The sequence below is a fragment of the Lonchura striata genome, chromosome 3 (assembly GCF_050655825.1).
Source record: "Lonchura striata isolate lonStrDom1 chromosome 3, ASM5065582v1, whole genome shotgun sequence".
NCBI lineage: Eukaryota > Metazoa > Chordata > Aves > Passeriformes > Estrildidae > Lonchura > Lonchura striata.
Window position 1 is genome coordinate 63,967,773 of NC_140705.1, and position 15,322 is coordinate 63,983,094.

Consider the following 15,322-nt stretch of genomic DNA (forward strand, 5'->3'; position numbering starts at 1 on the left):
TCAACTGGCTTTACCAAAGAACTTGGAACACTTCATGTTTTGTTTTTTTTTTATTAGCTGTCATTCTTTGACATGATGAATACTTACAGCAGTATGTTAAAAAAGATACAGTTAATTCTCTTGGCATCACTGCATAGCAGTCACAGCATTTTCACACAATCTAGTGCTTCCTTTCAGAATGATGCATATGGCATATATACGCACATATGGGGGCTGATTCTTGGTCCCAGTGAAGTTGGGGGGACCAGTGTTTGGCCCATAGAGTTGTATAAGATATGTGACTATGTATATATAAAATGCTTTACAATAAACATGACATATACAATCTTGAATTCAAAGATAAGCAGAATATATTTTACATCCAAGTCAAGCTTATGGTCTGCACTTAAAAGTTTATGTACCTAAAATATAGGATGGATTATAGAAACAAAGAGCATCAGTTTGCACCAATCAAAGTAATTTGAATACATATTCATGGCATGTAGCTTGTGTCGTATTTTTGGGTGGTTTTTTTTTTTGGATTTGCAGGGTTTTAATACCAATTTAATTATTGATTTTTGTGGGCCATGGGGGTCATGTTGACATCAGGAGGGGAATGGGTATACCTTATGGACAACTCAGATGAGTGACTTAAAATATAAGGCAATAAATTATGGCTGGTACCCTGGCTGGTACCTGAAAATAAAAAGATGACTACTTGAGTTTTTCCTTTGTGAGGAGAATTCATTTGGAAGGGCTGAGTGTGCCTTCTCTGTCTAATTTGATGGAAATTTCTAGCAGAAATTTAAACCCTGGATTGCAAAAGCTGGTGAGATCACTATGCAGTGTAACAACAGCCTTATCTCATTTACAGCTTTCTCATTAATGATTGGGGAGGTTTTGGTTTTCTTCATGAAAAGCAAGTTTATACAAAACTAATTGACCTGTGTTGTAGATTAGGTTAGACTCGACTGCAGATCATGTGTTTGGTTTTTCTTCCTTTTTCCTCCCTCAACTCTATTTAATCTCAGCTGCTCCTGTATTTGTTCCTTGTATTTCAAAGGTACATGTTGTCAATTGTCCTTTTATTCCCCATTTGACTGGTGGCTGAACCACTGACACTTACAAACACAAAGGTAGGTAAAATCTTTACGTAATGGCAATGCATATGTATGCATTATTTTAGCCAGCCTAAGATTTTCACTTATTATCACTTACCATTGTTAGTTATACAGAATTTTGCCTCTTAAAAGGTATGAAATCTTCCTTTAGAGGAGCTAGATTTTAATCTCGTTTTTGGGGCATAAAAACATTTCAACATCCCGCTTTCAACAGCTTTTTTCCTCTTTCTATAGATGAAAACCTTAACTCTGTTTGAAAACTTCAAAATCTTTCAGCTGCACTGGCCCAATGAAAAGTGGGAAGGAAAAATAATTTACAAGGGCCTTCTGTAAAGTGGTTGATAGGGCTGACACCAGCAAAATCTGTGTTATCTGCATAGCTTTTCTATTCTGTGCATCAGCAGCCTGTTGGCAGAATGGGGAGAAACCCCAGTGCAGAAATGCCCTCCAAACCAGAGAACACCACACATGTCACAAGTGCATGTGCTAAACACTGGCTGTGCTGTTGGATTGGCTGGTACCAGCTGGGGTTTCTACGGGAAATCAGATGGTTGCATTTTGCATTACAGACCCCAGGGAACCTGGCTGCTGGGCATCTGCTGCCAGAGCCTAACCTTTCTGAGCACTTCTGTCTGGAACACCTGAGGCAAACTGGCCCAGGCCCAAACCTGCGTAATGGGCTTGGCTCACAAGTACAGAAATGTTGCTGGGGCCACCCTGAACCTCTTTCAAGCACTGCTTCATTAGACAAGGTGTTTGAAATCTAACTGGTATGTTCAGTGCACCAAAATCCCCCACAGCCTGAAAATTTTCAGAAAAGCTTTTTAAAGTTGGAAAGTTCTAACATGGTAAGAGCAAACTTGTAATGGAACCTGTAGGTTCCACTTGTAGAAAAGGGGGCTTGGGTTTAATGTGGCTGTAACAGAATCTGATTTGTACCTAAGCTTTCCTATTGGACCGATTTTCTGGAAGCTCTTCAGAAACAGCTCGACAATGTTTCTGTCAAGCCCTTTTTATGTTGCTAGACACTGGGTTTAACTAAATTTCAGAACATTTTAAAAAATTCTTTGAACTAAATGGTAAAGGGCTTCAATTTCTTAGTAAAGAGATAAAACATGGAAAATTACATTCTTTTGAATGGACTTAAGTGCTTCTAAGCAGCGCATTACATTGCTCATGTAATGTCCTAATAATTGTCCTACATCTGTCAGAGGAAAGGTACACCTAAAAAGCTGCAAAGTGGTGGTGCTTCCACCTGCACCACCCTCATGTGCTTAAGAAGACATTGATGTCCCGTAGTTAGAAACAATTTAATTCTAAAACTCTCCTGAGTGCCCTTTGCTTGCTGTGGTCCTTCTATTATATGAATCTTGTTTAAATTAGTGGGAGGAAGGAGGTTTTCTACTGGTTGTACCTTACATAACAGTGGAGAGGCAGAAGAACACTGTGGAGTGCTTTGTGTGCTCACTGCGTTTTTTGCCCTTTTTACTTCACTGGGATTCAGCCTCTTTTCTCTGAAGATACATACAAATAATTAGAAGTAAATAATCCTTCACTAAACTCATGCTTTTTATTTTCCTCTAAACACATTAATCACCTTATGAGCATGAACTTTTTCTCATCAAGTCAATATCCCCCATAACTGAGAAAAATGTTTTATATTTTCCCTTGCACTTCTGTGAGTAAACATCTTTCTCATGTTTCTCAAAAACCAACTTAAAAAGCTCTTTCTTTGTTGGCCTCTTCAATGTCTTCACATCTCAATGTGACTATCCAAATGCGACTATGTGGCCATACCTCATTGTTTTGGAAAGCAGCCATACAGATCTGATGTACAGGGAGTTCACAACAACGCTGTACTTCACCTGAATGGAGTTATTCTTTCTGGGGGCAGAGGAGCAGGGGACAATCCCTTTGGTGCAATGCAGTAGTGTCTGAGAATACAATCTCACTGAAATGGTGGAAGCTTAAGTAAAGTTTAATAAAGACTTTCTGAACTGAGGTTGTTTACGGCATAGTTAAGGCCAAGTATCTTTCACAAACATGAGATCATAGAAACTTCTTCAGCCATTATGATAAGCTTTTTAGTAGTCTGACTACAACACATTTTTTTCCTTCATTGACTGAGACTAATCTAAAAGTAAGTTGAAGAATTATTTTAATTAAAGAAAAATACAAATGCATTTTGATGCTGACTATCTAAGAAGGGAATGTGGGGAAAAAATCAGCTACACTGCAACATCTCTCAAGAAAACTGAACTCCAGAACTAATGCCGTGCTTTGTAGATGACTAAGCTATTTAGTAAAAATTCACACATTTGAATAAATGGTAATCGTGCTGAACTGTCAAATCATGTGGCGTTGCTGTGGGGCCTGGGGTTTTTTTTTTGAACTTAAAACTTGAGGCTCGGTGAAACATTTGCCTAGACCGAGTGTGCAAGGTGCCATGGATTAACAACACGGACCCATATGGAATGTGTTTGAAGTTTTCAAGAAGTTATCCTGCAGACTTCATTCCTTAATGACCTTTGATACATCTCGGGTAGTGGAAAGGCAGTTCAGAATCATATCTTGTAATTGTATGATTTTGGCAGCTATCAGAAGATGAAGGATGCTAGAAGTTAAGGCTTTTATCCACAATGGTGTATATTAATAAACTCTATACCATATTTACAAATGCTTTCTCTTGTATTAAAACTAACAGTATTCTGTTCACAGTGCCAATGTTTTTACAGGTAGCAATCATCCCACAGTACTCCAGTATTTTGGCATGGGAATCAGTAGCGCTTTCTATTTACAGAAAATGTACACATATGAATATAAACAGGTAACTTGAAACAGTACTCAAAAGATAGATCTGTTTGTGTTTCAAAGGTTTAGACTGTACTACACCATCCCTTTCGGCTGCGAGGGAATACTGCTCCTTGCAATGAAAGATGCCTTTTATCCAAAGTGGCATAAAAATGATTACCAAAACAAGCGTTGTTACACTGGAGGTGTGTATATGGAGAGTAACTTCAGTCCAAGGTTTATAGATCTTTTGTTTAGTGCACAGAATACAAAAGTTAAAAAGGTTTTTAACTACTAAAACAACCCAACTCTCTGCCCTCTGCGAGCACCGTCCCACTCGGTCCATGTCCTCTGGATGCTGGAGATGCTGGTGGTTTAATGTGCAGCCCAGCTGCCAGCCTAGAAAGGGTGTGGCACTGTGGGCCTATATACACGTGTCACAATATGACCTGTGGTAAATGAAGAGATCACCAAGAGTGCCTCTCTGTGCCCCTGTTCTCTCAGCAATCCTCCCTGCTTCACGGCAGCTGGAACTGGCCTGGCTTCGTGGCTGCTGACTGGGACTCCGCAATGGGGCAGTTTGGGATCAGGAGCGACTAATGGCATCAGGCATGCGCAGAATGGAGAGAGGGGAGAGGAGCGTGAAGATCAAAAAGAAACCCAGCAGAACCATGGGCATGTTCATGAGGACCCTTAGAGCTTTGCCATTTCTTGCCTTTGCACGGTGTTGACAACAGGCTCCTGCTCCCTGGGACCTTTTTTGCTGCTGTGACCAAGACGGAGATAGCAGTGCTAGAAGGAAAAGTGCAAAGCTGCCACTAAGGAGTCTCTTCTTCATTTAAAGTCTGTTCCTGGCTGCCAGTCACTTGGCCTGAGTGGTCATTGCTCCTACTACTGCTGTGTTGCTTGTGCAGCAAACTTCTCCACTTGGCCTTGTTCCTCCTGAGATGGTTTAGCATGTTTTCAGATAGGGGAGTGTTGCCTGTAAACTGGGCCCACCTCTCAAAGAGTGGCTCAACGATGTACGTCATGAACCCTGGAGAAATACACAAGGGACAGCTGGTGAGCAACAAGTTAATTCCACAAGTGCACTGCCCCACTGAGTGCCTCAAAAGCAAAGAGCAAGGTAAGTGGCAAAAGCCCTGATGAGAAATAACAACAAACTCTCAAACAGACATCAATTCCTTTTGAAATGCAGAGCTTTTGACCAGCATACATGACAAGATATGGCTTTAGCTGTGTGTGTCACAGTAAACTCTGTGACTGTCAGCAACCCTTTAAGGAGATTTCAGACAAAGTCACCAGTGTTCAACACTGGCTGCAATTTTTTCCTGTGGGTATTTTCCCCCTATGCAAAGACTCCTTTGTCTTTCTGTTGAACATTTGGCTTAAATAGATTTCTTTTCAAGCATTTTAATATAAAACATATTTTTTAACTCTTACAGGATATACAGCTCTTATTGTTAAAACAACTGGATTGGAGTGGGGCATGTCCTGAATAAAAGTTTCTCTTAGAGCTTCTGCCATAGTGAGATAAACATGAAGAGAATGAAACTAATACTTACCAATCTGGATGCTTGGTACTGTATCCTTTTGCTGATTACAAAGGGGGCTTATTTCCAGATCAAATTTTTGTTCCAGATCACCTACCAAAAAAAGGGAAAAAAATTATTTTTCTGTCACTTTTATCTCTTCTCCATACCTATGCCACACTCTTACAGTTGTCTGCAACTGTGTGAGGAATTGGTAGAAAATCTTCTACCAATGATGACCATGGTAAATGTCTGAATACCTTCGTTTTCTGGACTTCCTTCTAGGTACCAGAGAAACCCATTTTCCATACAAAGAAAAATCTAAGAAAAGATGACTTTTAGATGAACATTAAATCTGAGCATGTAAGTGTTCTGAGGACCTTAATTTTTCAAATAGATTCTCTTATGTGAAAGGTTTTAAGATATTCTAGTTCATTTACTCATTTTTCAGATCACTTCCTACCAGAAAATTGCAGCGTATCAATTTTAGCTTTACAGTAGTACTGTAGTGGAAATTGCTAGTGTGTTCTTGTGGAAGTGGCTGATAAAGGGAAGAGTGTTGGAGCCTGGCAGCCCACAGCTGTGGCTGCACTGACAAACTAGTAAGGACCAAAGCATGGACTCCAGCAATGTTTCAAGTATCAAGAGTTATGGAGGTCAAATTATAAATGTGGAAAAAAGATGAAAGTCTGTCTTATTACTGTGCAATAGCTGGGTATCAAGCTATGTCTTTGCTCCTGCACTGAGCGTATTTATTTCCTGGGTCATCCAGGATGTTCTCAAAGAGGCAGCTGCACAGGACTGATTTGAGACAGCAAAGTAGTTGGCTGAACTCCTAGCCACCTTCATAGCAGAGTATTTGACTAACTGGACCAGGAGGTCTCTAGTTCCAAATCCAGGACTGCCCTCAAGGTTCCTGCAGGCAGCTCCTGTGACCAGCCCTGGGGACTGTTTCAAATTGTTGGAAGAAAAACCTGGCTGGGGGATCTGCTCACTCCAGATGTCACCTCAGATTGCTCCTGATGCAGAATTGACCAGATTTGACACTGAGAAGACGCTCAGTGTCAAATAAACAGTCAGCAGAAATTATTCCTGCGGAAATAGTCACACAGGACAGGCTTCTGTACATAGTAATGGCAGGAGATGTTTTTTATGGAGTTGAAGGTAATAACAATGATTATGCTGGATTTAAGAATTCAGCAGAAAAAACATCTCAGAGTGTGTAATTTGCTCACTGCCATGTAAGACAACAGTCACTTTTTCTGCTGGAGAGACTGTCTTCCCTATGCCTGCAATTACTTTATGCAAAGATTGCTCTGAGTTAAGTTTTGGGTGTAGGGGTTTTCTTAAAACAAACACTCTCTGTGAGTGCAACATGTTCATCCTTTGTGATTATTAGCCTTCTCTGCCAGTGTACAATCCTGGTTACTGCAAGAGGTACAGGACCTTTCCTGCCTACAGTATGGAAGGGAAGAGAGAGTTAACTGTGTGCAAGCTAAGATGTGCCACTTCCCCTCACACAATAATATTTTGTCCATCTGATTTATTAATAAGGATATAGTGAGGGCTGGTTAGGAAATTCTTTCCTATAAGAAGACATGCTAGTTTAGACAAAATGCTGTATTCAACCCATAAAGAAACACTTTGCTTTATATCCACTGTTTTTGTTTAAAAGCTCTCTTCTCCCCATGAACAGTTTTTGCTGTTGTGCTACTCAGGTTCTATAGCCCCATATAAAACACTGCGCATTTCTAAGCCTTGCCTTTCTTCCCTTTGCAGCATGGAATCACTTCTTAAATGTGAACAGAGTATCTTCTGTTCTAATTGAGTACTTAAAAAGTATGAGGAAAACATTTTTAGCTTCATGAACAACGAAAAGGAACAATTTAGCAAAACTGAAACACAATAACAGTTTCTTATGTTTCCAAATGTGCAATCTGTCTTCTTCTCATCTACCCCTCCAAAAATGTTTGACTAAAAGAAAGTTTCTAACTCCAGTAATATCCCCTCTGTAGGTGTTCTGGGTAGAAAATGGTTGACCTGTCGGGCTCAAAGTATATCCACATCTTCTTGTCTTTTAGAAGTCAATTAAGTAATTGACAAAGATTTATAAGATTTGCTTTTGCGCGATAAATACTTAAAATGATGGTCAATTTTTTTTTGTTTCAAGTTACTGTAAAAGGAGCTGCATGAATTAGTTCCTGAGAACTTTTATGCTAGGGAAAACTTTCCAAGAAATTTTAAAACCTTATCAGAGAAACTGATAATTAATGCTTCTTCAACATTGGCCATTTTCTTGAAAGCTTTCTCTTACTACTTCCAGTTTCATGTATACAAATCAAGTTTTATTACTTACTCTGTGTTCCTAGCTGTGCTGACTTTTAAAAGATCTGAAAATAAATTAGAGTATTTTTCTAGTAGAGTTTTGTTAGGAGCTGCTGTAGGTGTCAAATGCTCCCTGAAATGTACCTGGATTGTATATTTTATTTATTAACATTTAGTATAGATGCACCAGATCACTGGAAGATCAGGATCTGAGTCTCTATTAAAATGGCCTTAGAAATGTTCTATTTAAAAAATGTTAAAACTTTGTTCCAGAAGGTAGATTAATCAAAGCACTAACTGTCATATTATCTGTCTCATCTATAGTTAAAAATCAAAACATGAGACCTTATGGTTTCCAAATGTTACACTTAGTGCTGAAAAGTACCTTCAAGCTCCATCATTGTGTGTAAAGGGGCAGAGAGGTCTACAAAAACACTTTAAAGTGATAATGGTATCTAAACGCATGCTATTTAATACTGGGGGTATTGTACCCCTTAACAGGATTATACAGCCACTAGTGATAATCAGCTTTTGTATAATTGTTTCACATAAAATTCTCCTTTTCTCCGTGTGATGCTTCTAACTAGTCTCATGTATTCAGGTATCTCCTTTCAGACATATGGTTTAGATGGTAGATGAACAAATCTTGAGAGCAGTGGGAAGAGCTTACATTTGTAAGAGTTGAGCTGTCTTTCTCAGCATGGTGCCCCAATACACTAAAGGTGACGTACTGCACCTCCTGAGCTGTCTGCTGATTATACCTCATACACATCTGATTAACTAAACCTGCATTGGGCAAGACGCTTATGCTGCTTCAAAGGCATCAAAGAGATTTCACCAGCTTAAACCAACACAGGCTGAAAATTAATTTGCTGACTGGTTTGTCCTTGTTAAAGACCAACTGTACTAGGTACCAGCTCAGATGTGGCTTTATTTTGTAGTGCAGAATGTTAAATGAGCTAAGAACTTCATTGCGTGCTCTTCCACTTGCCTTCAACTCGCAGGATGCTCTGAACAAAGAATTTAGCAGTGATTAAACTCTGCTGCACCCTGTGCTGTAGCACAGCATGACCTTGCCTATGCAGATAGAGCCAAATGGTGTAATTACCGTGTTTCAAAAAAAAACCCCTGCGTGACTGTGCTCTCTGCAGGGGTCTGAAAACATTTGCAGTAGGTTCTAGCTGAGGTTTGGCTTGCCTGCTTTGGCCTTTTCAACAGCATGCTGGGAAGTGTGTTTGAACCCTTTCTCTGCACTTGCAGGCAGAAGAATGTGTCATATTTGGGAAACAGTGAGGGTAAGGCTTCCATCAGAGTTGTAGTGAGAGCCTGAAAAGCGAGACAAAACACAATGCTAGGATTCTGCGGCAGTGTGGCGCCAGCACCATTCCAGCTCAGAAATGCTCGTGGTGACTGGAGGGTCTCAGAGAAGAACCCAGCCACGGGCTTTTCAGCTGAACTCAAGTGCTGAGGCACGGCAAAACCCTCCCTCCTGCCTGATGCTGGTACCGGAGCAGAGAAACGCTACTCTTCTACCCCTTCCCACTTTTCCAGTGAGGCAGCACATCTCTAAAGAGTTCATTCTTCAAGGGGCATTTCAGTGCTACCTCAGAAACCATGGAAAGCTGGGGTGAAAGGGGGCTGAAGTGAGTGGAAGGGGCTGACCTTGCCGGTAAAACTCTTCGCAGACCCGTTCACTCCACTGCTTGCTCAGATCCCAGACCCGGCAAGGGTTGCAAATGTCAGCACACTTGAGTGCAATCTGAAAGCAAGAAGAAAAGTAGTATTGAGACAGGAAGTTACTCTTTAGCAGAGCTTCAGTAGTAAATCTGCAGTCAGGGAACTCCCAGGCCCCACCAGCAATGCCAGGAAGGGTTAAGATTACCTTTCAGGGACTCAGCCTCACCCAAATGTGCCCTTTGAGGAAAGAAAATTTATTTAAGCTGCAAACAAAACTTTCATTCAGCCTCCACTTTACCATAGTGAGAAAAAGAGCAGGACCAAATTCCAAGGCTGCTAAGTGTTTTGGATATTCCTTGGAAGAAATAAGCCAACAAAAGCCTCAGGCTGGCTCCTGCTGACTGCCTGGCTCAGCATCCATGGCTGATGACAAGGAAGGGAAGAGCCAAGCTGGTGTATTTGGGCATGATTTCTCTGCGGTCTCAGTGAGTGACCTTGCATTTCACTTCAATTACACTTCATCTTAATGTCTGCATATTTTTGTTTACAAAGCTAAGCACAGGGCTCTCCACACTGCCCCTGGCCTGGTTTCACTTAGTTAACTAGTACTTTTAAGTGCTTTGTAGGAGAATGAGTACAGGGGAAAAGGTTTTTAAAACCGAGTAACTACTTCAGAAAAGTAAACCATGTAATAGTCTGCCTGTCTTACTGCCTTGGAACAAAATATCACGTGCCTTGTTTCTTCACAGACTGAACACAGTCATTCTGTCTGACAGGAGTCAGAAGTCATTCTGGCACCCGGGAAGAAAACGTAAGTATTTCCTCTAAGAGTTCAGACCTGTCAATCAGCAGAGGGAATCTCCAACTCACTTTTCTCTTTGGATTAAGCTGATTAGCCTTAATGTTATTGTCTACTGCAAGAACCTTTCAAACATTCTTTAGCTTACTCCAATCAATCAAGAGTTCTTGATCTTTTTCTTTTCTTCTTCCATAACTAATCCACCAGAAAAGTAAATCTTACTGCCTAGTGCATAAGAAACCTTTTTTTTTTTCCCATAGCTGAGAGCTGCTTTTGGTATTTGCACAACCTTATTGCCTTATCTGTCCAGAAATATGGTCAACCTATCACCCTGTCCTGCACAGTCTATGCAGGAATCTGACAGAAGACTGTGTTTCAGCCAGAACAGGTGAGAAGCTACTACATTTCCCATACTGCTGGAGGTGGAAGAATGAACAGATCAGTACTTCTTTCCTGGCAGCTGTCACCTTTTCCATGACACTGATGGAAGGAAAATATGTAGATGTTTGTTTTATAAATGAAAACGATTACTTCAACTTCTTTATGTATTTAGGAATGAAATTAATGTAATTTCTCCAAAGAAGGAAGTATATGTAGCTATGTTAATCACAATAATGCATTAATAGATAGAGGTTTATTCTGAAGAGTCTGGTAATGACTGCTGTTTAGCTGAAGAACCAGTATGAACCTATTTGATTTTTGAATAAAGCATGGGGTTTTTCATTAGCTGGCAGATGCACTAGAGAAGCATCTGCTGCCATAGCAACAACTGTCTTTGCAGAGGCAGTTTCTGAGCATCCATCACAGGAACAGGACTTGATGTCAGGGTGTCCTGGAAAGAACACCAACAAGGGAGCTCTCCTGCACAGTGCTAGAAAATAACACCAGTGGAATGACATTTGCCAGAAGAGAGAGACACACTATAACTGAAGCATTATCTGGCAAGAGAAGCAGTGTTTTGGAAATAAAATAATCTAGCTTATCTCCATTCCTTAGCATTTGACACTCTCCTGTACCTATTGCATTCACAGCTTTTTAACTCAAGGAAATTACATAAGGAAATACTAGGAGTACCTTATGCTTGCCTGATGTGCCAGAAGGTGGCAGAAGGGAAGTGTTTATGGTAATAGGTAAGGAGAGGCTGATATCCACACATGCTATAATATACTACTCTTAACATATACTAGGAAATACTGTGACCTGAAAAATTAATAAAAACAAACAAACAAACAAAAAGTTACCTGAAGCATGAAATGTCTGTCTTGTGCATCCTCCAGCCTCAAATCCTGATTGTCAAGATGAGATTTCAGACGGATCAAAAATTCATTCTGCCTATTGATGTCTGTTGCCAAGATCAGGGAGCCCAACTGCTGCTCAATGTCCTGTCTGCAATGAAGGTAAATAAGCCCCTTTAATCATGGACTCATTCAACATTAAGAGCTCAAAACAACCTACTTTGGATCACTGGAGCTGGCATAAAGCTTCCTCCTTCTTTACGGACCCAGTCTGGTATGTTTGGTCAGTCTCTGCTAGGTTTTGTGGGGTACAACTGTTCTACCTGCCCAAATGGGTTCAAGAAGAATAGATAATGTTGAAGAAAGATGCTTGTTGGCACAGGCTGTTCTGAAAATTTCTGAAAAGTGCTAGGAAAGTACAAAAAAACCCACCCTGAAACAACAGCATGTTGCATCAAGAAAAATGCTCATGTTCAGCTGTTCAGAGCTGAACAGCAAATACTGCAACTTTGAAGTTGCAGTCAAAGTTGTGAAGGTCTAGACTGAAGTCCTTTAAAGTTGTTGGTCTGATGCAAAGAATTTCTGGAGGGATATAGAGCTTACCACTTCCAGGTAACTTGTTTATATTCTTGGTAGGGTCCCCTGTGACTTAAAATGTATTACTGCAGTCTGTTCACTGTCTCAATCTCCCATCATTGGTGGGACTAACACAAGTAAAAAGCTAGCAGCAACTTGGCCAAGGTGCTCATGTGGCTGCTCATTTTTTGCTTTATCCATAAAGCCTGAACCACATTCCCTCAGTGACATGTGGAAGTCCAGAGCAGTCTTGAAGCTCCTTGACCAACTCCTTCAATGTCCTGTTTTTAATCACTAATTCGTTCCATATTTGGTTGGGGCTATGGAAGATGAAAAATGCCAACAATCCATCTGAACAAGCCCACTCTTTCTGGGACTCCCTGTGTTCCTGGTGTGGAGAGTGGCCATTCCTGTGCTGCAGAAGTGGGTAGGTCTTAAAAAATACTTCTGCTGCGTAACTTTGTCTCATGATTTCACAGTGGCACCGAGAAGGGGCAGGAAGTTAAGCCTATTCTGAGGCCTGGGCCTCTTTGCCAGTGTGCTTTTAGGAAGGGAGAAGGAGGCCATGGCCTAGTTTCAGTGAGTCTGGTGGACACTTACGTGACCTCCTTGGGCAGGTGGGCGAGCAGCCGTGACTCTCGAAGCATGCCTATGGTAGAGCGCCAGTGGTGGTTCTCCAGCACCGACACGTTCTGGGGAGCAATAACACCAGCAAACGCAAGGATTAGGATGGTATCCATGGTACAGGTACACACAGGGATTTGCCATGTCACATGATACCCAGAGCTGGTTGGACATGCTGCAACATGAGCCTAAAATGTGTGCTTTTCCGCCACAGTTGATTTAGAGTAATTGGTCTAGATTTCTAAGTTAAGGATTTCCAGTTAAGGACCTTGTGCTTTTGGGTTTCTTAGCTAAGGTCAGCCCTAGAGGCCTGTTGTTCTGCAATTTTTGACTCCTGCTGTGAACAGAGGAGCTAATCTCATCTGAGTAGGAGGTAATTTGCTTTCTAGCAGATTTATTAACAACTAAATTCAAGCAGGAGTGCAAAAGTGTATTTTTACCTCCTACTGATTCTAGGCTGACTTTTCAACATCTACAGTTGGAATGCAGAGCAGACAATAAAAAGAAAACTAAACTGCCAAATTTCTCTTTTAGTCAGGGAACTGGAAGCTGCCTGCAGCTGTTCAGTGGAAGCAAGAGGAATAGCAGTACTGCTGAGCATTCGCAGGCTTCAGCAACTTAGTCTGCAACAAATTTTGACTCTTTGTTTCCTTGTTTTCAACTAAGTGGAACTAAAGTTAGGTCAGAAAAAAACTGCTGGGAAGACAAAAACGAACTTTCTAGGTTGTCAGTAAATTACAACAAATTTGGTATCTTATATCTGACGACTTGAAATTGCTATCCTGACACAGGGCATTTTTCCATCATCACTTGTTTAGTTCACAGAGTACTTTCTACCACAAAATGCCTCAGAAAGGTCACTTGTTCAGAAATCATCTGTTCCCTGTTTTGGGCAGTTCACAGCTTTTGCAGTAGATGAGCACTGGATAAGAAAAACGAAACAAAACACAAGCAAACCTTTTAAGCAGGCAGCAGAACAAGAACTCCACCTTGTCACTGCCAGCTGGGAAAGTAGAGTCAGAATCCCTCTCTCCAGCCACTGTCCACCTCTAGCTCCCTCACACACAGTCCCTCCCACAGCTCAGAGGTTTTGCCATGGTAGTGCCTTTCCCGTGGGACATGATGTGCAGCTTCCACTCTTCCAAGAGGGACTGAGCAGTATTTTCTGCCTAAGTCTTCCCCCTCTTCCTCTGTAGTCCTGTCTTATCTAATGACTACTAAAAAACTAAACACTGCATAACCAAGATCTAATTTGTATTTTGATCATCTTGCCTAGTACAAAGGTGAGAGTAAAAATTGGATTGACTTCCTATCACAGTACTTCACGCAGTGCTTTTTGCTGCTTCCGAATTCAAAGAAACAATGTTGCTTTGGCATTTCTCTGGGTTTGTCTGTTTGTTTACCTTACAGAAATCACAGATTCTGGGGGAAAAAACCAAAGGAGAACCAAATCCAAAACTTTCAAACCATGTAAAAACCAATTCCTTTTCTTAGGAAGAGATGATGGACTCAGATCACAACATCAGTTATGCAATACAGAAATTACTTTTGACAGGAATTCTGTTAATTTGCCAACTTAAATATCCCTTTTCTCCTTTTGCCTAAATACATCAGGATGGACTTTTGCAACCCTACACTCTGACCAAGAAAAATAAGATAATGTAATAGGCCATAATAACAAATTTTTGGTTTTTTTTTTTTCACCTACCAAGTCGCAGAGCTGAATACTGGGTCCCAAGAGTCACCCTAAGGCCGCAGGCTGCCATTTTCCTACTAAATTGGACAATTCCTATTTGGCTTACACTTGTTTATGACAGTGCCTGTGTGCACAGTTTCCTGTGACCCTGGCCTGACTGCATCCTTGAAACACTGCAACCAGGAAGATCCTCCTTGGAGCACCCTGTGTCCCCACATCCCTTCCACCTTGGCAGCCTTACTTGCTGTGAGGAGCTGCTTCAGCAGCACCTGCCTCAAAGAGGGAATTACACTCCATGGATACAGCTGCTCCTTGGCCATACTGAAGGCCAGCCAGAATAGGGCTGAGGCATCTGAGATGCATCCAATTAGTAGTTACTCATAGGAAAAAGCACACTCAAGTAGTCATCTCAGAGTATTTCCACTTCTCAAAGTTTCTGCTCTTTGCCTGCTGCTATAAGGGGAACCTCAAATTGACACCACTGCACTGTTTAGTCTCCCACGCTGAAACTACAGGGAGGGAAAAGGAAAGGTCACATTAACAAGCAACAACTGAGCATGAAGTCATATGACTCTCCTCTTAAATGTAAGGAGCCAGAATCCCTGAAGCGGCTGCCAGCAATTAGTAGAGTCAGCTATTCCCCCTAGGAACACACTACTGCTTTATTAAGACTAATTGCCATGAGCCATCTGATCACCTAGGCTGGTGGGAGACAACCCATGCAGGAAAATCTCTGTGCTGGCTTGCAGACTGGGGCTCTCAGCTCTGCTTCACGTGTTGTTTTGGCTTTTTAAAAAAACTGAGTAGTGCAGCTTTGAGTTAAAGGCTGCACTATAGGAAGCTTCTGTCACATTTACAGCCCAATCCCACTAGATTGCTATAACAAAGACTTCAGGACTATGACAGTTTGTTTTCTTAAGCTACCACAATATTTCCAATCCATTACTTAGTCTGAGCTATTCAAACCA

At 41.2% G+C, this 15,322-nt stretch overlaps 1 protein-coding gene across 8 annotated transcripts in view; it reads right to left on the reverse strand.

Annotated features, from left to right (window-relative positions):
* Positions 1-507: 507 nt before the first annotated feature.
* PDE7B (phosphodiesterase 7B) overlaps positions 508-15,322 on the reverse strand; it is a 167,755-nt gene continuing 152,940 nt past the window's right edge. For all 8 annotated transcript variants that reach the window (XM_085576733.1, XM_085576732.1, XM_085576731.1 and 5 more), the window contains 5 exons: positions 12,635-12,726; positions 11,465-11,609; positions 9,410-9,506; positions 5,456-5,536; positions 508-4,926 (listed from right to left, as the gene is read on the reverse strand). In XM_085576733.1, the coding sequence (XP_085432859.1) occupies positions 4,709-4,926; positions 5,456-5,536; positions 9,410-9,506; positions 11,465-11,609; positions 12,635-12,726 (633 nt within the window). In that variant the 3' untranslated portion in view covers positions 508-4,708. The remainder of the gene's footprint in view (positions 4,927-5,455; positions 5,537-9,409; positions 9,507-11,464; positions 11,610-12,634; positions 12,727-15,322) is intronic.